General features: G+C 41.8%; 1 protein-coding gene across 2 annotated transcripts in view; it reads right to left on the bottom strand.

Annotated features, from left to right (window-relative positions):
- The window catches only part of GOLGA3 (golgin A3), a 52848-nt gene that overhangs the window by 11935 nt on the left and 18706 nt on the right, over positions 1-22207 (bottom strand). For both annotated transcript variants that reach the window (XM_075832671.1, XM_075832680.1), the window contains exons 5-17: positions 20218-20897; positions 18642-18753; positions 17915-18221; positions 17475-17677; positions 17240-17377; positions 16220-16381; positions 15746-16114; positions 14959-15036; positions 12421-12684; positions 10996-11090; positions 8875-9091; positions 7232-7375; positions 6650-6847 (exon numbers count right to left, since the gene is read on the bottom strand). In XM_075832671.1, the coding sequence (XP_075688786.1) occupies positions 6650-6847; positions 7232-7375; positions 8875-9091; positions 10996-11090; positions 12421-12684; positions 14959-15036; positions 15746-16114; positions 16220-16381; positions 17240-17377; positions 17475-17677; positions 17915-18221; positions 18642-18753; positions 20218-20897 (2967 nt within the window). The remainder of the gene's footprint in view (positions 1-6649; positions 6848-7231; positions 7376-8874; positions 9092-10995; positions 11091-12420; positions 12685-14958; positions 15037-15745; positions 16115-16219; positions 16382-17239; positions 17378-17474; positions 17678-17914; positions 18222-18641; positions 18754-20217; positions 20898-22207) is intronic.

Genomic DNA, 22207 nt, shown 5'->3' on the forward strand with positions numbered 1-22207 from the left:
TATTTATCAATTTATATATGTACTTCCTATATAAACCTTACACTTTGCGGTAGCTTGAGAAAAGTTTTGTGTTGAACCGAAACGTCGCTCACTTGAGTGAGATGAATAAAGCAACCATTTTCATCTTTACTGAAGTTCTGGTGCCGTTCCTTTTTCCTATGGTTTTCTCTACAAATTTTTTGGTAACGTGCACATGGCCTAATATTTTTTTTTAAACTCGTTTTATTAAAAGTAACGGTCAGAGTCAAACCATCACATACATCAGGATAACATTATACACTCAATAGTACATATGTCAGAAGAATCAATACATACAAAAGGAGTACTCGCAGGTACCCATGGTGTTATACCGTGGTTCGCAGACCACATATATATAGTACAGATTGATCAAATCATTCTAACACAACTTTTAATCCGGTACATCACGAAAGTAGGAATACGCCCCCAGTTCAATATTCTGCAATAACGCACCCATCATTTTGTACAACATAAACCAAAGCACCTGGAAGTGTCCTCCTCCCGACTTCTTTACCCGCTCCCGCCCCTAGCTTGAATCAGAGCATCTGATAGCCCTTGGACTGTACAGTGAGTGAGATTCGATGAGCACCAACCATTCCAGATCAAATCAAATTTAGCCAGTTTCCCCCGGTGTTTATACACTATTTTCTCAAATGGAAGTATGTCATTGACTAATTTACGCCATTGCGCTACTGTCGGGGCCCTATCCACCATCCATCTCATGGCCACCGCCTTCCTTGCCATGAATAGTGTTTCTCTGAGGAAGGTCCTCTCATATATTGACCATTGTTCCTCATTGAGCAGTCCCAGCAAACACACCTCCGGCCTACAAGGTATCGTCCTCCCCAGCACTGCTGTCAATAATGCAACCACCTCCTCCCAAAAGCTAAGAATCCAGTGACAACCCCACAGTAGGTGAATAAAATCAGCCCGTATCTCTCCACACCTATGACATTGTGGGGACTCCATTCTTCCCATACGATGTAATCTTACGGGCGTCAAATAACATTGGTGGATGATGAACAGTTGCACTAATTTATTGTTTGCCGCTGGTGAAACCAGCAAATGGGAACCCTGAGCCTCCCTCCATTCCTCCGCTGTGAGTTGTGGAATTAGTGCACGCCACCTATCTTCAGCCACAAGGGGCTCCATTCGCATTTTAGCCTCCAGTAGAAAAGAATAAATTTGAGAAACGACTCCACGTGTAAACGGCGTGTTCAACCTCACCACCAAGTCACAGCTAGAGAACGTCACGGAGTTCAGTGGAAATTGTGCTAATAGAGCATGATGGAGCTGTATGCAATATAATTCATCCCCCGGTGGTATATTGAATGCTGCCCGAATCTCACTCACCGTCATGACCGACCCTTCTTCCGTTATCAATTGTGATAGAGCAGCTACCCCTCTAGAGGACCAGTAACGTTTCCCCACCATCCCGTGCAAATGGGAAAAACTCGGATTCTCCCACAGCGGACTTTCCGCCACCACCCCCTCAAACCCCAGTAGATCTTTAGCCTGTTGCCAGACTCGTCTGGCCAACTTATGCAAGGGTAGCAGGGAGCGGTGTCTAAAATCATGCGGTTCCAATATCGGCCACAGGGTTTTCAAGCCCAACACCCTGGCTAAATGACACTCAGCATTAGTAGTTAGGGGGGGGGGGGGGGAAGACCCAAGAAGTCAAGTACCTGAGCTGACCCGCCAAGTAATATAGAAAAACATCCGGTAACGCAGCTCCGGCCTCATCTTTAGGTCTTTGTAGAATCGACAGCTTGAGTTTAGATCTCCCCCCCCCACACAAACGGCGCGAACAGCGAATTTATTATTTTAAAGAAGCTTTTAGGCACCAACACCTCCATGTGCTCCAACACATACAAAAACTTCGGCAATACTATCATTTTTAACAGATTAACGCGTCCTGCCACTGACAAAGGCAGACCTTTCCACACCTGTATTTTATCCCTTAGGTACGTGACCAAGGGCGCTACATTTAACCCGTACGATCTAGAACTATCCCTAGCAATGTTAATCCCCAGGTATTTGAACTCTGGTCTTACTGGCAGTCCACAGAACTGGGTGCCCCATCCACAGTCATCCTGCCTCAAAGGCATCAGGTACGATTTGGACCAATTAATTAGTAACCCGGAATACCTTCCAAAAACGTTAATGAGGGATATGGCCCTAGGAAGGGTGGCATTGGGATTCGCCATAAACAACGCCATGTCATCCGCATATAACCCTATCCGGTCCTCTCTGTCCCCTATTCTAATTCCCATATATGCGGGATCCCTCCTGATGTTAAGAGCCAATGGTTCAATGGCCAATGCGAAAAGAAGTGGCGAAAGTGGGCACCCCTGCCTCGTGCCCCTATGGAGGCCAAAGGATGGGGACAGGACCCCATTCACCAGCACTCGTGGAGATTTATATAACAAGGAGACCCAATTAATAAATCCATCCCCAAACCCAAATCTTCGCAGCACTGCCAGCAGATAAGGCCATTCTACCGAGTCAAATGCCTTTGCCGCATCCAGAGATGCCACCGCCCAGTCCTGCTGCTCCTCCCATCCAATCGGCGTCACCACCTGTACCCGTCTAATATTCTCTGAGGTGGACTTGCCGGGTATAAAGCCACACTGGTCTGAGTGGATGATCTCCTTTATCACATTACATAGCCTATTAGCTAGCATTTTAGTCAAAATCTTGTAATCCACTGTCAGCAGCGAGATCGGTCTATATGACACACATTCATCTGGATTTTTGCCTGGTTTCAGCAGTACAATTATGGTGGCGTCACACATGGATTCCGGAAGAGCAGAGCTCCGATAACGATGCTCAAACAGGGTCAGCAATTGAGGGGCCAGCAGCTCCCCATACTGTAGATATACCTCAAGGGGGATACCATCCGGCCCTGAGGCTTTCCCCTTAGCCATAGACGCCATCCCCTCCAAAATCTCGTCTACCGTGAATGGGGCATCCAGCACTGCCACCCGCTCGGCTGTCAATGTAGGAAACGATATTCCATCCAAATACTTCTCCATCCTATAATCAACTTTTGAAGCATACAGCTGATCATAAAACTGTGTGAATTGTTCGAGAACATCCCTCGAGGAGGTGTAGGTTCTATCGCCAGGCCCCATTATACCCATCACCGGGGGGGATCTAGAACTGTTTCGCACCATATGAGCAAGAATTTTACCCGATTGATTGCCCAATTCAAAATGAGATTGTTTACTAAAGAATAGACTACACGAAGTCTTATCCCTCAAGACCTGTAGGTACTGTCTACCCAAATCCAGCCAGGCATTCCGGTTAGCTGGTGTGGGATCCTGAACAAATGTCCCTTCCGCCTGTGAACATTGATATGCTAAGTCCTCCTCCTGCATGGCGGAAGCACGTTTTACATAGGATATGGAGGATCGGAGACATCCCCTCAAATAGGCCTTAAGGGTATCCCACACCAGTGACTGATTTTCCATCTGAGCATGTGCTTCTATAAATATTGATAGCTGATCCGGTATACGATCGTTTTGTTGAATGAGCTGAAGCCAAAACGGGTGCATTTTACCCATACCCCTTCTGCCTGCCTGTGGCCTTTTCAATGTTAGTAAGATCGGGCTGTGATCCGAGATCCCCCTCGGTAAATGTTCCACAGAATCTACCTCCTGGAAAACTGCAGGTGATCCAAATATATAATCAATTCTGGACAGCGCATTGTACTGTGGGGTGTGGCATGTGTACTCTCTGATCCCTCTGTGTGTCGCTCTCCACAGATCAATCCATCCCATTTCCTTTACAAGGAGACTTAACTGTGAGGGGCTTCCAGGACCTCTATTCCCATTCCCCTGAAATCTATCTATACCAGGGTCCATAACCAAGTTGAGATCCCCCATCATAATCACCCGTGCTCCCGGGTATGCTGACACAAACCGAACGGCTTCCTGGATTATTGCCAGTGAAGCTGGTGGAGGATTGTAAACCTCCAAGATCACATATGGACATTCATCAAGAACCGCATGTAGAAAAATGTACCGCCCCTCTCGGTCCATGCTGGATTGTAACAATTTCCAACGGAGCTCCACATGCACTAAGATGGCCACCCCTCTAGAGTACGAGGTGTGTGAGGCATGTCCCACCCACTGCACCCAGGGCTTACTCAAACTCCTCACAGTATCAGGTGTCATGTGGGTTTCCTGCAGACACGTTAAATGTGGACGCTGTCTCCGCACAGCAGCGAATATCATGTGCCTCTTTTCAGGAGACCCCATACCCCGGACATTCCAGGACATTAACCGTAATCCTGCCATTTCGTACTGTTAACACATATTGGGGCACCGTAGCCCAGGATCCTAACCACAAGCCCCTGAGTGTCAATTGTCCCAACCCCGTCTGCAGTTCCCTCTATGTCTCGTAGGTGTACAATATTTATGCCAATTTCTGCGGTAATGTGAGTTGACTCAATATCCTTCATAACAACATCAAGAACAGACATTGCTCAACAGGAGCAAACCTTCGTAGCCAATACTCTAGGGGGTAGTGTCTACGGCTAGCGTATTTCTGCCGCAAACACACTATCTGTATAGGTATAGCGTTTCTCCCGACCAGCATCCCATCCACCAGATATCATAAAACATTTTAAAACCTGACTCATATTAACGGTCCCCCATCTCTCTTATTCAGAACACGTAAGGAAGAGATTATGAGGACTAAACTGCCCAGCTTATAACACAGAACTCAGGCCCCCCATAGCAGGTTGCAGATAACATGTTATAACATCACATCATTATCTTATAAGGATACTTTCAACTGGAACTTCTGTACTACACGCAATATGGGGTATCCATGAGTTCCATATATCGGCAATGACCTCCCAGCCTGCACAGCCACAGCGATCAGCGTCGAGGAGATGGATCCGTAAAAAATATGGCTCGATCTCCATCCACAACCCGTAATCTAGCCGGATAGGCCATCGAATATGGAATCAGCATGTCCCGGAGTCGGCGCTTGATAGGGACATATGACGCCCTCTGTCGCTGCAAATCAGGAGAAAAGTCCGGATATATGGACACAGAGGCATTTTCAAATCGAATCCCGCCGGCCTTCCGAGCTTCCAACAGAACCGTGTCCCGATCTTTGCAATTCAACATCCGAGCAAGCAGTGGTCTTGGGGGAGCACCCGGAACTGGTAACCGTGCTGGAACCCCGTGCGCCCTTTCCACCGCATACGCCAACGAGAAGGAGGCAGCTGGAAAAATCTCCTTCAGCCACTTTTCCACGAATTTTCCCGGCCTCTGTCCCTCTGCCCTCTCCGGCAATCCCACAATGCGGAGATTATTGCGTCGCGATCTATTTTCTAAATCGTCGGCTTTCTGGAGCAGATCTTGAATAGCCGCCGGCATGTTAGCAGTAAGGTCTTCCAAGGTTGAAATCCTGCCCTCCGTCTCCGTGACTCTCTCCCGCACATTTTGCAGATCCTGCCTCAATAGGCTCACGTCCACTCTCACCTCATCAATCTTAGCCGTTAGTGTCGTACTTGTCTCGAGGATGGCTGTCAGCAGCTTATCCGATGCCTCCTGCAGCGTGATTCCTGCATCCTGTTCCGAGGGAGCAGGGGTGGATGTCCCAGCCACAGCCGCGGCCTGCACAGAAGAACTCCCGCCGACGCCATCTTGGATCACCACGCGGGCATATGATTTCAGCTTTTCCGCCGCGTCCATCGCTTTAGGCGGGCTCATCTTTTTCCTGGAAGTTATCCTTCCCTTCCGACGCAGTTGGTAAGGAATTTTGGCTAATTTCAAGGATTACAGCACCGTCAGGAGGATTTTAGACAGGATGCTGGCCCGGAGCTATCGCCACACACGTCCTCTCACATCAGCAGCTGGCCACGCCCCCCCACATGGCCTAATATTAGCGGTGTTGGAGTGCTGTGTTCAACTGTGTCTGGACGTACGTATATATATATATATATATATATATATATATATATATACACACATACATATACACAATGAAATGACATAATATTAAATTGTTATCGGGTAAGCCCCCTAAGAAGCAGGACTTCTTCAGTAATACCATGCTTGTAATTTAATGGGTAAATGACAAAGGATAAAATCCAGCACTTTCTCATGTATTTTAGCTTTTGTCGTTTACCCATTACCCATGGCTGGTGATCCATGAAGCTATCCATGCACCCTCCATGTATCCAGCAGTCAACACTAAAGAGCATACCTTTAATTTGGGTGAGCTCACTAGTCTTTTCTTTTCTACATTATGGAGTCTCTTGAAATTTTAACCCTGGGCTGCAATGTATTCCTGTCAGCAGACTACACGCTGCTATTTACAGCAGTCTTTAGTGTGGAGAGCAGATACAAACTGTTATAAAACAACCTTTGTCTGCGGAGTTATCTACAGGGCAACTGTGGGGAATTTGAGATTCCTAGCAGCCCTGTGTACTATTATTGAAACACGCAATATCTAAATTTCCTCATATTCTTTAAAGCATCTCTAAATTGTAGCTTCACTGTAAGACATGGAAAAATCCATATGCCACATTTTAAATTCGACTAATTCAGTTACACAATTTTACACAAGGCATTGGTTGCCAAGAACTTCAGATGAATTTAAACGTATGTACCTGTAAGTTCAATTGTACCAAATCTGCCTCTCTCTTTGCCAGAGCGGTTTCAAGTACACTGTTGTGTTCACGTAAAGCAGCATTAGATTGTCCAAGTCCAGTCAGCTTCCCTCGTTCATGTTCTAATTCTAGTGTCAGTTTCTTGTTTAGGTCTTCCAATTTTTTTATTTTTCGTTTAAAGCCACGAGATTCCTGCAGCTGCAGCATGGAATAAATAATAAAAAGGTAATAACGGATATGTTTGAAATCTAGTATTAATATATACCAGAATAAAATAAAAATAAAAAGAAATAAGTTATGCAGCCTACACAACAGACTAAAGTTTCACATTTTTACATAAACTCACAACCGATTTTCATCCTGGTCTTTGTTTCACGCATGAGGTGAACAACCGCTCAGCTCTATGCGTTAAGGACTGTTGGTATAGATTTATGGTATAGATTTATTTTATTCTAGTGTTTTTTTGGTATTGAGCAAGCTTTCTAAAGAGATATACTTGTACAGTAATTTCAACGCAAATTTGGGCAGGGCCACAATAAATTATTCCTTTACAGGACAATCTAATATTAACATTTTGCTCACCTCATCTTCTAGCTCAAGTACCTTCTCTCTATATTCTTCCAGCTCCTGGCTGGTTAGTGATATGACCTCTTGCAGCTCACGCTCCAGCATGGCCTTACTATGGCTCACAGCCTGTAATTCGCTCTTTAATCCATTCAGTTTTTCCTGCATATAAAATATCAAAAGCATGCTGGTTATGGAAAAAATAAATAAAAAATAATAAATATATATATTTAACCCCTTAGTGACCAGCCCATTTTAGGCCCTAATGACAAAGCTATTTTATTTGTTTTTCTATAGTCGCATTCAAAGAGCTATAATTTTGTTATTTTTTCGTCTACATAGCTGTATGAGGACTTGTTTTTTGCGGGATTAGTTGTGCTTTTTAATAGCACCATTTTTGGGTACATATAATTTTTTTATTAACTTTTATTAACTTTTTTTGTGGGGGATTATAAAAAAAAACCTGAAATTCCGCCATTGTTCTATGCGTTTTTAAATTGATGCCGTTCACTGTGCGGCGTAAATAACATGTTACCTTTATTCTATGGGTCGGTACGATTACGGCGATACCACATATGTAGAGGTTTTTTATGTTTTACGACTTTTGCACAATAAAAACACTTTTGAACTAAAATTATTTGTTTTTGCATCATGGCTTTCCAAGAGCCGTAATTTTTTTATTTTTCCATCAATGTAGTGATTTTTTGGGCTTGTTTTCTGCGGGACAAGACATAGTTTTGAATGGTACTGTTTTGGGGTGCATGGGACTTATGGATTCATTTTTATTATGACTTTTTTGGGGGGCAATGGAAAAAAATTGCAATTTCGCCATGGTTTTTTGTGTTTTTTTTTTACGGTGTTCACTTTGCGGTTTAAATTACCTATTAACTTTATTAATGGAGTCATTACGGTCGCGGCGATACCACATATGTGTACTTTTTTTTTTTTTACACTTTTACTAAATAAAACCACTTTTTATGGAAAAAAATTGATACATTTTTTTACTGTAACTTTTATTATTAATCTTTATTTCACATTTATTATTTATTTCACTAGTCCCACTAGGGGACTTTACTGTGCGATCTTCAGATCGCTGCTATAATGCTCTGGTATACTTCGTATACCAGAGCATTACTGCCTGTCAGTGTAAATCTGACAGGCAATCTGTTAGGACGTGCCTCCGGCGCGTCCTAACAGGCATATGACCAGGGCAGACCTGGGGGCTTTGATCAAGCCCCCGGCTGCCATGACACCCCATCGGAGACCCGCGATTGCATTCGCGGGCCGCCGATGGGTGACAGAGGGAGCTCACTCCCTTTGTAAACAAAGTTAAATGCCGCGGTCGCTATTGACGGCGGCATTTAACGGGTTAAACGGCCGCGATCGAAGTAAACTTCGATCGCGGGCGTTGGAGCAGGAGCTCAGCGGTCATCAGACAGCAGAGCCCCGGCTCCAGCCTGCACGGGAGACCCGTGCAGGACTTAGACTAGGCGAACGTTAAAAGGCGTCGGCCTAGCCGAAGGCCCCTTAGTGACCGACGTGAAAAGGCGTATTGGTGGTCACTAAGGGGTTAAAAAAAAATAATTAACGTTTCAGTTTTACATCTACAGGTCACGGCTAACTCTTATAATATGCCCCTTCATGATTTATTTCCAAGGTACCTGAAAAACTTGACTGTCGCCTCCCTCTGATATTTGCGCTTTCAGCTTATTGAGCTCAGATTCCATTGTTTCTTTTGCAGTCAGTGCTTCCTGAAGACGTCGGCTCAGGATCCCAACTGCATTCTCATATGCTTTGTGTTTGACTTTCATCTCCTTCTGAGCGCTTGTCAAGTCTGAGCCCAGTCTCTTCATTCTGTGCTTCTGCTCTGTAATTGCCCTTAAAGCGCAGCAAGGAAAGGCTAGTTTAGGAACCCTCACTTTGACAATTAAACTTTGTTAAAAAAAAATAAAAAATACTCCCCTCCAAAATTCTCTGTAATTTATCACCTTCACCAGAGCGTTTTTAGCAATACATTTTAGTGAGGTCACTAGCTATTGGCAAACTGCAAACTTGAACTATGGTTTACAATAGTTTTTATTATATGTAGAAGAATAATGGGTGTGTGAAAGTGATTAGAATATGTTTAAAAGAGAACATTTTGCATGGACTCTATCTTGTATGGTAGGCGTCCATTTTGGATTGTTGGAATCCATCTTTTGGCCTGAAGGAGCCATCTTGAGATTAATAAGTAAAAAGTAATATGTCAGCAGATGTCCTGAAGCAATTCTATGTTATCTGTTCTTGAATTGAATGTTTTATTACTCTTGTAAGGAGCAGATCAAATAGCCTTGGTCGAATGAACAAGGACATTGTTTACCATGAGGGAAGGGGATTCAGCCCTCTGTTTAAATGATTTAAACTTATCTGCAGTCTCCATTCTCTAGTGAGATAAGAAGTAGACACATTAACTTGTGTATCTGAAATGTGTGTCTTCTCCATGGGACAAGGTTCAGGCCACCTGGGGCTTGGAGGGTGAAGAATTATTATAATGCATTGAAATATTCTCATTGGCTGAATCAGAGTCATTACCATATTGTAGATGATTGGCTGAAACCAAAGCCTACACCTTTCCTGTCATTATACTTATATACTTGTTTGGATCAATAAACCGCAGAGAAGGATTTTGAGCATACAAGCATGGTCTCTTGTGTCATCTTTTCTCTCAGATATATATATCTATTACCTATGATTTGGAAACTGGATAAATCACTGGAGGGCGGGTATCGGTTGACATACCCATTACAAATTTCAGTCTAATATATTTTGGCCCATGATTGCGTTAACAGTGTGTTAAAGGAACAGTGTCATGGCAAATAATTTTTTTTATATGTTAAAGATGTTAGTGCTTTAATAAAAACGTTTTTATTCATTTGTGTGTTTGTGTTTTACTTTTTCTTATTTTTACACTTTTTCTTCCCTATGGGGGCTGCCATTTTTTGTTCCATTTCTGTGTGTGTCGATTAACGACACACACAGACATGGAGTACGGCAGCCACAGTCCCATAGGGACTGTGAACGGCTCCCGTCCCATTCACGTCCGTGTACGGCGTCTGTGTGGGAACTGCGCATGCGCCGCTCCCACACAGTCCTATTCGAAATTGGCGCCGTCCGGCGCCATTTTCCTGTGGACCGGAAGTCGCGGCCGGACTGTAATATTACTACTTCCGGTCGCGGCTTCCGGACTTGTGCACATGGAACAGCGGCAGCAAACGGAGCGGACGGGCCAGAGGGAGCCGCGGCGGCAGGAGCAGGTAAGAGATTTCAATGTATGTTCGTGTTTGTGTGTTTACTACTGTATGTAAACCTACTACACTGTGGGTTACCTCAAAAAATGGCGACACGCAGTGTAGCAGGTTAAACCTTTCAAACCCCTCGTTTATCCCGGCACTAGCCAGGATAAAGGAGGGGGGGATGCTGAGAGCTCACTAGAGCGAGGGCTTTTAACCCAATGTTGCAATGCTGCAATTTTGGGAACAGCCCCATCTAGTGGCCAAAAATGGGTAGTATTATAAATTAGAAATAATTTATAATATTACATGGCTCGTGCCAAAAAAAAATAAAAAAATTTGAACAATGTTTAATCACCCACACACTAAATGTTTAATTTTTTAAAAAAAAACATGTTTTTAGGGCAACACCATGCCTTTAAGGTTATAAGACAAAAGACGACTATCCTTTATATAAAAAAAAAAAAAAAAAAAAATATATTACATTTGCACATTATGGTAAAAATCACTTACGTCTTTGCCTCATTTTGTAACAGTTCTATTTGTTCTTTTAGTGCAGCATTGTCTTGGGTTAGAGAGATTAGCTGATCTTTATCAAATTGTATAGACTACAAGGGGAGAAAAAAAAACCAACATGGACTAAATATATGCTCATTTATACAAGGTTTCTTAACCATCTGCATGCTAAGCAATAAAAAGGTGATTTTGGACAACTACAGTTGAAAAAATATAAAATTTACATTGCAGCTAAAAACACACATTTAATAGCATACATTGTTACCATACTGCACTCTATATTGTGTACAATATATAACACCATATTCCCTCCCTTCTAGGGGAGAAAACAGTCCCACCAGATATTGCATCTGATGGAGCACGTCACAATTTGTCTTCTTTTGTTTGATTAGCATATAGTAAAGTATTAGGTGTGGTTTAAAGTAAAATCATCCATTACATTTTCAATCTTAGGACTAATGGCTTGTATCAATATTTAAAAACTTCACTCCATGGTTCCCCAAGAGTCACTCTTATTAGGCCTCATGCACACTTCCATCAACGTTTTATCGGCCGTTTTTGACGGATCCGTGTGTCCGTTTTTGTTTCCGTGTGCACTCAGTTTCCGTTCCGTGTTTCCGTTTTACACGGACGTTTTGCTTCCGTTTTTCCGTTTAAAAAACGGAAGGTAAACTTCATTTGAACTTGTCACTTGTCCCGGGAAACACCCATAGAAAGGTTACAAGAAGTTTTTGGTGCTGTTTTCTGCAGCTTTCAGAGCATAGAGAACAGTTTGAGATTACTCTGCTTGGCTTGCTTTGGTTTTTTGGGTGTTTTGGAGTGAAATGTGTGCACTTATCTTGTGACGCTGGGCACTAGTTCCCTGCTGCCATCTGTGCGTCAAAAGCTCCTTGGCAAGTTCCTCCCACGCGGCGTCCTTTTTATAGCATTCTGCCCGGGTATCCCACAGTTCTGGGTGATCATGCACCAATGCTATGAGTCTCTCCACATCCATCTTCAGGAATGAATGTGTACTGTAGTCTCAGTCTGGGAACTTTGGCTCACCCAGCCGTTGCTATGGCAATGGATCCGTCAAATACTGACAGAACAAGGAAGCCTTCCGTGTGCCATCCGTTTTTTTGACTGACCCATTGACTTCTATGGGCCACACGGTCACTGAATCACTGACCAAAGTAGGACATGCTCTACTTTTGACGGAACGGAACAACGGATCCGTTTAATTAACTGAAGTGTGCATGAGCCCATTGAAATGAATGGGTTCAGGGTGCTATCAGTGACAAAAACGGATATCACCCTGAAGGAAAAGACTGAAGTGCGCATGAAGCCTTAGATTAGAAATGTTCAGGATGTGCAAAGTATCCTGGCTCAAGTAAAATTCCATCCAACAGGCATACAAACTTAATTATGCCTCTTTATACCAACCTGTAAACGGATTTCCATTTCATCTCTGTCATTTTGAGCAGCTTGGAGATGGGATTCAAGTTCTTCCATCTGTTGTTGCAACTTAGACATTTCCTTCATAACCCGGGCTTTTTCTACCTCTGTTGCGGACTTTTCCCCTTGCATCTTTAGAAGCTCTCTTCGGAGTTCTTTCACCTCTGAATCTAGCTTTTTCTTGGTGGCTTTGAGTTCGCTTATAAGTTGGTCTTTGGAGCTAGCATCCCTACGATAGGCTTCTACCATCACCTACCAGAACAGAAAAACAAAATGTTTTTACCAGTATTGTTACAGAAACGTATTTATTCATGAAAGTTAGGGTAGAATGTCAAGTTCACATTTTGCAGCTTTGATGCAGTTTATTCATTGTCCAAAAGGAGATGTTTTTTTTGATTAGTTCCAGCTTCAAAAACACCAAAAAGTGTGAACTGGGCCTTACTATGTTTTTATATTTATGTATTGTCTAGCAAGTAAAATAAATAATAAATCGCCTACATTAACACATACCAGGTGCATCCCAAAAGTAATGGGAATGACTTAAAATTTTAAAAAAATAAAAAATCCTTTTATTCAAAAAACACACAGTTAGGCTCGATCATCTTCAAAGTAAGTCCCCTGGGACTGAACACAACGATTCCAGCAACACTGCCATTTTTGTAGCAGTGCTGGAAGTCTTCATGTGAGAGATTGTTCAGAGCCCTTGTCGCGGCTGACTGGACGTCTTCAGCAGTACCAAAATGGTGTCCTTTCAGGTGAGTTTTGATTTTGGGAAGCAAAAAAAAAACAAAAAAAAAGTCGCACGGTGCCAAGTCAGGGCTATAGGATGGGTGAGGAAGGGTAGGGATATCTTTTTACGCCAAAAACTCCCTCACAGCCAATGATGTGTGACTCAGCGCATAGTCATGGTGGAGGATGCACGTTTTGGCAATATCCTCAACGACTTCCCTTACAGCCTTGAAGGCCTCGTGCCATCTGAAAACTTGGGCTGACAACAAAGCAGCACACCCATACGCGGTCTTCAGCGTCTTTAAAGTGTCTGAAGCGGTTTTTCCAAGTTTCATGCAATATTTGATTGTATAACGCTGCTCGATGCTCCCCTGCATTTTCATCTGTGACGAGAGGTAAAAAACAAGGGTGCAATTTTGTAACGTACTGACGCTTCGAAAGACTTAGGCTCTAGTGAGGATGGTCCGGCCGTCTACTTGAGATACCTCCGCAACAAGCCCCATCCCCACTTTCCTCAGGCAGCCCTCGTGGGGAGCGTAAAAAATAAATTAAAAAGCATGGTCATTACTTTTGGGACGCACCTTGTATATGCAAATACTGGACAAATGCTTTGCAAGTATCTTAATTAATGTCTAGTGGTATACCATGTTTCACTAATTATTATTCTAAACTTAACTCAGATAAATAAACTATTCTGTATAATAAAATCTATTTCACGTCAAACCCAAGAAAGCATGCCTGCCTAAACCTCCACCATACACTTTCAGTTGCAAGGGGCATATTCAGCATCCTTATGGGGTAGACGACAACAACCCTCAACATGCATTTCACTTTTAGGGCCCTCAACACACGCTCTCTCTGAGAATACCTTAAAAGAGTGAGTTGTATGTTAAGGGTTGTTGTATTCTACATCAACCTCCAAACTGCACCTTCACGCTCTTAGTACTCCCCGAAAAACGTTACTCCATCTGCGAGTATCAAAAACCGTAGTAAGAACTGATCAAGCTTTATGTGCATTGGTAGGTAGTTTCTCAGGCTTAGTACATAAAATGGTTGCTGCCACTTTAAGATAGCAAAACTTAAAGGGGTTGTCTCATCAACACAACTCCTTTTACAATTAAGCCAGCACAGTGACCAGCTTATTGCGGTGAGTCAGGCTTCTGAAACTTCTCACACACCGCTGACATCTAAGGAAGCCATCATTCAAAAGAATGGCTGACCGGATCAGGGGACCCTTCTATAATGCCCATAACCATTTTATCTCTATGTTTGTATATCATAATTTAGTATTGTTCCATATATTTACCTTTGTATTTCTTTATTGATCACACAGAGAATCTGTGTTTAATATGTACTTTACCTTAAATTATAATTTACAGCAAGCCTGCCTAGAGAAATAAGTATATCTGTTCAAAGTTTGTTTGAGAATAGGCAGAAACACACACGCACAAAAAAATAATATATGAGCATAAGGCCCCATGCACACAACTGTAGAAAATCTCTAATTGCAGACCGCAATACGGTCTGCAATTACGGACCAGTCAGGTTCTATTGGCCGCGGACACCTTTCCGTACCGCTACGGAAGGGTGTCCGTGCCGTAGAACTGTGCAGCGAATTATGGAGCATGTACTACTTTTCGTTTTTTACGGGCCGTGCTCCCATACTTTGTATGGGAGCACGGCCCGAAAATGCAGCACGCGGCAGTCGGCCGTGCTCGTAATCGCGTGCCATGATTACGCCTAACCGAACTAATATGTGCAAAAAAGTAGTAATAAAGGGTGATTTTTAGGACTCACTTTCTGTTGGACAAATTGTTCCTTCACTTTTTGGGTTTGTTTTTTGAGAAGGTTATTCTCTTGCAGCAGAGTTTCCGCCTACAAAAAATAAGAATAGTTTAAAACCAGCCTGCCTGTCAGTTTAAAATAACTCATACATATATTGAACATATTGCTGGATTGAACAAGGTTTAAAGAGGCTCTGTCACCAGATTATAAGAGCCCTATCTCCTACATAATCTGATCGGCGCTGTAATGTAGATAACAGCAGTGGCTTTTATTTTGAAAAACGATAATTTTTGAGCAAGTTATGAGCCAGTTTAGATTTATGCTAATTAATTTCTCAATGGACAACTGGGCGTGTTTTTACTTTTTACCAACTGGGTGTTGTAAAGAAGTGTATGAGGCTGACCAATCAGTGACCAATCAGTGACATACACTTCTCATTGTTCCAGCCCAGCTTCTTTCACTGCACAATCTCACTGTGCTGTGGATCATGCTGGGCTGGAACAATAAGAAGTGTAGGACACTGATGGGTCACTGATTGATCAGCGTCATACACTCCTCTGTACAACACCCAGTTGGTAAAAAGTAAAAACACGCCCAGTTGTCCATTGAGAAACTCATTAGCATAAATCTAATCTAGCTCATAACTTGCTCAAAAATGATCGTTTTTCAAAATAAAAACCACTGCGGTTATCTACATCACAGCGCCGATCAGATTATGTAGGAGATAGGGCTCTTATAATCTGGTGACAGAGTCTCTTTAATTAATTCTCAGTTTTGATGCCACGTTTTATTTTGTTACCTGTCCAGATTTAACAGCGATATCTTGACGCAGTTTTTCCAACATTTCTGCTGCAGCTTCAGTTCCTTCTTCTAGTTTTTTGGCTCCCTGATCCAGGTCATCTTGCTCCAGCTTGGCTGCCTGTAATGCAACCTCTAGAACAATCTTTTGGTTTTGAAGATACTGGATAGAATCATCTTTTGAAGATAGATCATTTTGTAGCTCCACAAGCCTGGCGTCAAGTTCATCATATCTCATTTGAAGATCATTCAGCGATTGATCTTTGGTGTGAAGAGTTTCTTGGGTTGAAGTTAGCTGTCTTAAGATATCAAGGTATTCCTGCTGGAGTGCCTCAAGCTGCAGGTCTTTCTGGTTCAAATTCAGCTTTAACTAATAAAAAAAAAAATTAAATCTAAATTAGATTTATCAGTTTCCTACAGTACAAAAGTATTTACAGGCAGAACCCAATTACATGCCAATAATTCATAAACAAACCTGCTCTACTTCTCTTTCCAAAGCCGTAGCAGAATCTGCAAGTTTTTGAAGCTGTTCTCTCTCCATCTCAAATTCATCCAATTTTCTCTGGAGGTCTTCTTCCACCATGTGTTTTGCTTCTTGTATCTGATGGAATGCAGCCTCCTGGTCCAACATGTCAGCCTGCAAGGAGTTAAAAAAATAAATACATTTGAAGGGATGTCTTAGGGTATGTTCACACGCAGTGTCTTCAGGCGTATTTTGGGGCATTTACGCCTCGAAACACGCCTTAAAAAAACGGAAGCTGAACGCCTACAAACATCTGCCCATTGAAATCAATGGGAAAAACAGCATTTAGTTCATATGGGGCGACTTTTTACGCATCTGTCTTAAAAAACGGAGCATAAAAAAACGCTTCGTAAAAAGAAGTAGCATGTCACTTCTTGAAGGGTTTTTTGGAGCACATTTTCCATTGAACACTATGAAAATGCCTCAAAAAACACCTCAAAAGAAGCTCCAAATTAGAAGAAGTTTCATTTTCAGCTTCAAAAACGCCTGAAAATCAGATGCGGTTTTCTCTGAAAAACAGCTCCGTATTTTCTGACGTTTTTTAGTAAGCGTGTGAACATACCCTTATTGTCATCTTAAATAAGATATTGAGTTGCTCCAGGAAACTTCTCAACCTTCTAAAATGCATAAGGCTCTGTACACATCTGCATATTTTTTGCCAGAAAAAATAGCGCAGTATGTAGAGCTATTTTGTCCCGAAAAAAAAAAAAAAAAAGGATAGACCGTATTATATAAACCCGACAAACCCCATTAAAGTCAATGGCTTCTGTCGGGCGCTGTGGCTGTCCGTCAAGAATCGGATCCAGCACTTTCATTTTTTTGTTGTACTGCTCCTATGACGGAACAGAACAACGGAAAACCCTAACGCAGATGTGAACAGACCCTTACATTGCCCTAGAGATGTGTGTACAGTACGATTATAGTACTGAAGTTTGTTCGTTTTAGCTTTGAAATTAGGAAATGCCCCATTACCTCAATAGTCTGAAGTTGTGCAGCAATGCGTTCCTTTTCTTTAATCGTCCTGTGATGTGTCTCAGTCAGCTGGTGTGTAAGAGTCTCATTCTCGATTTTAAGATGCTCCAGAATACCAGCCTGGCTCATCTGCCCAGCCTATGAAAACATAAAATAATATATTATGAACACATACAATTTTTTTAATTTTTTTTAAGTATGGTTAATGCCCATTATTAAGGAGCTAGGAATTTACCTGTATGTTTGCCATCTCGCTTTGGAGTCTGACACGTGCTTCTTGAGCCAGTGCGAGTTGCTGCTGGTACCACTCACGTGTTTGCTGCAGTGAAGTTATTTCTGCCTTTGAAGCTTTCAGTTTGTTTGTTAATGTTGTGCGGTCCAGTTGAACCTGCTGCATCTGGTACTGAAGTGACACAGTTTGTTGTCGCAGATCATGAACTATGTGGGATATAACATTATAATAGGTTGTCAGCTATAGTCAGGTCTACACAGTACAGAAAAATAGCATTACACAAAGTTATAATCAATGTTTATTTAAAGTTGGTGGAACCGATTTAGAGAGCTAGAAAAATTATTATCTGCGGGCAGTCTGTTGGTAAGAACTCATCGAAATATGGCCAAACAAAACTATGTCAAAACTGCTTTATGTATATGTAAGTAACACATCAATCTCACCAACGTTATCTTTCTGAATGATTGTCCTTTGTAACTCTTCTACTTTGCTCATCAGACGTTGATATTGTTCTTCCGCAACTTGCAAGTCATTGCCCAATGAAACCAAGCTGCTACTCTTCGCTTCTAAGCTGTTCTGAAGATCTGCCATTGCCCTCTCCAGATCTGTGCAGGACTTCTTCAGGGTGCCAACTTCCGAACTTAGAGATTCTTGCTTATGCTGGCTGGCAAAACTGTGCTCGACCTCTGCTTGAAGCCTGGTGCTTACTGCTGCCAGCTGGGCCTGGAGCTCAGTCTTTTCTTTTAGTGCCTATTCAAAAACAATTCCAATGGTACAATCAGTATTGTTAAATTTAGACTTATCGGTCACGGGTGGCCATGAATGGCGGAACACAGATTTCTATCTAAAAACGGAAGTCTTTCCCATTACGGATTCTTTGTAAAGAGACTGTGTATAAACCATTCATTTTGTTTATTTTTCAATTTTTACAATCATAAAATTTCTTTCCAGGAAAGTAAGAACATTAGTTACATATTTACCGCTTTAACTATAATATCAAGTATGTTATAGACCAATTTGTAATGAATAGATAAAACGTCACAACCCAATTTGTATTTGTAGCTCGTAAAATAAGGGTACCCGTACACATGGATTCAATATGCTACAAGCCATGCCGCTACGTGTATGGGCACCCCGAGTGAAGAAAATACGAAAGAACATGGTTTTCACCTGGCTGGCTTCTGCGTTTAGTGACTCCAGCTGCCCCTCCAGTCTCATCTTATCCTTGAGAACCTGAAGTAGTTCATCGTGGGTGCCAGCAATGGAGCTCTCCATTGAAATACTGTACATCAAAAGACAAATAGATGGCAAATCATTGTAAACTTATAGGAGCATATGGGCTCACAATAGCAATAACCTATAATAATGAATACTGCCTTAAAGGTAATATGATAGAAAATGCAGATAATGGGTGAACCTGGAAATTGTAGGCAGTGTAAGATGGATTGTCCCATCACGTTAGAATAAATATACCATGGAAAGACTTCAGGCAGCATTCTCTATGTGTATCTGCTTCAAATATGAATTTATACTGCATAAAAGGTAGCGACATATCCCGGATGTAAGGCAGAGACGTAACATTAGCAGAGAAGCATGAACAATGCCCCAGACTTTTTGACTTCAGTAATGTACTTTTCAAGCTAAAATACTAAGTTATGTTTTTAAAACTTTTGCACCAACTCCCCCACTCATCGCTTAGGATTTTTATTTGTACCGGTTATTGCCTACTTCTCTAAAACCATTTAGTTAGTTGATGTATGCCCACATATAATACTATACTGCCCAGTGTTATAATATTCATGTAGTAAAATTAAAATAACTACAATGTAAGCATCCCAATTTCAGAGATAAAAGCTTATTTTACAGGGGGAAAAAAAATGCACCAACTCTAGTTTTTGAAAAACAGAGGGAGAAAAGTGCTGCACTGAAAATATTGATGTCAAACTGCAGCCACGGTTTTGAGATTTATGTTGGTTGTGAGATTTTTCTAAAAAGGACACCTGGCTTAATCTATTTACTCAAATCTCCAATAATTAAGTAAAGACCAAATGCATAATTGTTATGCACTACAGCAGGGGATCCGCAACTTTTTCTTGCTTGCAAGCCAGTTTCACATCCGATAAGTGGTGTTTTTGCACACTGGTTATTAAAAGGGAGAAAGTCTATAAAAGTTATGCCCCAGTCATGTGGCTCTTACCCCTGTGTTAATTTCCTATGATATAATCTTAGTGCCAAGTTTCAGTTACACTATAACATCACACTAGGGCACAATAGTATTTAGGCCCAGTTCACACAGTTTCTTTTTTACGCGGAAACCACGTCAGAAAACGCACCAAAAACCGTCCGAAAATGCCTCCCATTGATTTCAATGGGAGGCAGAGGCGTTTTTTTTCTCCCGCGAGCGGAAAAAAACGCTCATGGGAAGAAGAAGCGACATGCCCTATCTTTGGGCGTTTACGTCTCTGACCTCACATTGACATCAATAAGAGGCAGAGAAAGCATATTTCGCAGCGTATTTTCCCGTGGCGGTCAATGGGAGCAAGCGAAAAAAGCGGCAAACGGCTTGTAGGCAAAAAAAAACTCTGTGTGAACATAGCCTTAGAGCAGGCACCTGCTGGGGAGCCACATGAGGGTGCCCAGAAACCACTAGTTGGAGAACACTGCACAACAGTATTGATATACTGCTTGCAATAATAACCAGTCTGCAAAAGCTTTCGCGTGAATGGAAAAAACAACAATTCCTTACCTGCTTGAAATGCTGTCTCTCCGGCTTCGAGGTTCCCCATTACTCTCAAGGTCCTGAGCACGTTGCTCTGCGGCAGCTGCTTGTAGTACATCTCTGAGTGATGGGAACTGTCCTACATCCTCTACAGCTATGCTCTGACCATTTACAATGTATTCCTCTTCCCTCCTCGGAGACACAGCATTCAAGTAAATACCATGTCCAGCAGAAACACTGCTATGAGTAGAGCCATCACTTTCATTGCCATCATGCCTTATGCTCAAATCGCTTCCATCAAACTCCGAGCTGTAGTCAGCAATATAACTCATACTCTCTGCTCTTTGTCCTCCTTCCACACTGATCTCGGACACTACAGATGTAAGACTTCCCCTGTTGGGCTTCAGGGAGCCAGGAGAAGAATCTGAATAACCTACACTGGCATTGTTTGTTTCTGAAGATTCTCTGCGGTAATCTGCCAATGAACGTATCTTGCTGGAAGACTTTGAAGATTTGGATGACTTCTCTTTGGAAGATGTTAGGAGGCCAAGGCTGCCTAGTTTGGGTCCCCGTGGGACACTTGTGCGCAAGAAAGAATACTCCTTAGTCATTGAAACAGTGCTGGCCCGAGGAAGAGTATCTGGATTAAACATAAGTTCGGGATCCAAAGTGCTTGAGGGGCGACTTTTAGGAGTTGATTGGATAGACTATAAGAAAGGATATGCATAAAAAATAAGTTATAATAGAAGAAAAAACGCAAGACAATTAAGGTGTACAACTTTTGCAAATATGTTTCCCCATACTTTGTACTAATAACCCCCATTTTTATGAAAAAACGGGAACAAATAAAAAACAGTGAAGACAGGTTTAAAGACACAGCCTATATGTTACATTTTAGCAATAGGCAAAGGACTTTTAAGCAGACCTCCACCTAAAAATGAAGGTTTCTCTAGAGTTGGATATTCCCAATCAATTTCCCACAAACAAAAAAAAAACAAAAAAAAAACGCTGCAAACTGTAGGTGTTTTTTATGTGAATAACACGAAAAAAAAAAAACTGTGTAAATCCAGCCGTAAACAGGGAAAGAAATTCAGTTAATTATCTGTAGTCACAAGAACTCAACATCTACATTGTGAGAACCCTGCACATAGCAGCCCCATCTATTTTTCCTGAACCGCTGTGGGTATGACTTTGGTGGAGAATTAGGGATTGGGAATAATAGCATTTAAATCGAAATTCCCAGGAGGTAAGATTTAAGGGTTTTTATGGTCTGATGTATGCGTTTCAGGTTTGTATGAAAACGTAAATCCAATTTATGCAAAACCACATTCTCAAGCAATACATAAAATATAAAAAAACTCACAAAAACATCATACGTGTTCTGATATTTACAAAGTCGATTTGGAAACACAATTTCCTTTTGAATTATTATTAGTTTTTTTTTTTCAATTACATTTGTTTCTGAGAGGCTGAATTAAAATAGCAGATTACGTTGGTAGGCTACAGGTCTGTGTTATCCATCACATCTAAGTTCATAACTTAGATGTGATCGATTACATGTCGATCCTGCGACCCGCTTTCACTGAACCTGCCAGTCCTGTGGATCTGATAGATTCAGATCTTAGCACACGATACAGCTGCTCTGTATACAGAATACAAAGCAGCTGTATGTCAAAAAGTAAAAATAATTTTAATAAAAACTAAAATTATAAAGTTGCACAAAACAGACTGATTGACTTTTTTTTTTTAATTATAAAATCGCTTTCAAAGGTTTACATAGCCTTTAATGGTACATCTTCAGAGTAGGTCACAGTTACCTGTAGGGTCAGAATTGGGCCCTCTTTTTTTTTTTTATAAATTTATTAAATACCTTGTAGAGGGTTTACAGAGTATAATTTCAGTATTTGCAGATGATACTAAGCTCTGTAAAGTAATCAACACAGAGGAAGATAATGTAATATTACAGATTGGATTTGGGGAAGCTGGAGGTTTGGGCAGAGAAATGGCAAATTAATTT

This window comes from Rhinoderma darwinii, chromosome 1, assembly GCF_050947455.1.
Source record: "Rhinoderma darwinii isolate aRhiDar2 chromosome 1, aRhiDar2.hap1, whole genome shotgun sequence".
NCBI classification, from domain to species: domain Eukaryota; kingdom Metazoa; phylum Chordata; class Amphibia; order Anura; family Rhinodermatidae; genus Rhinoderma; species Rhinoderma darwinii.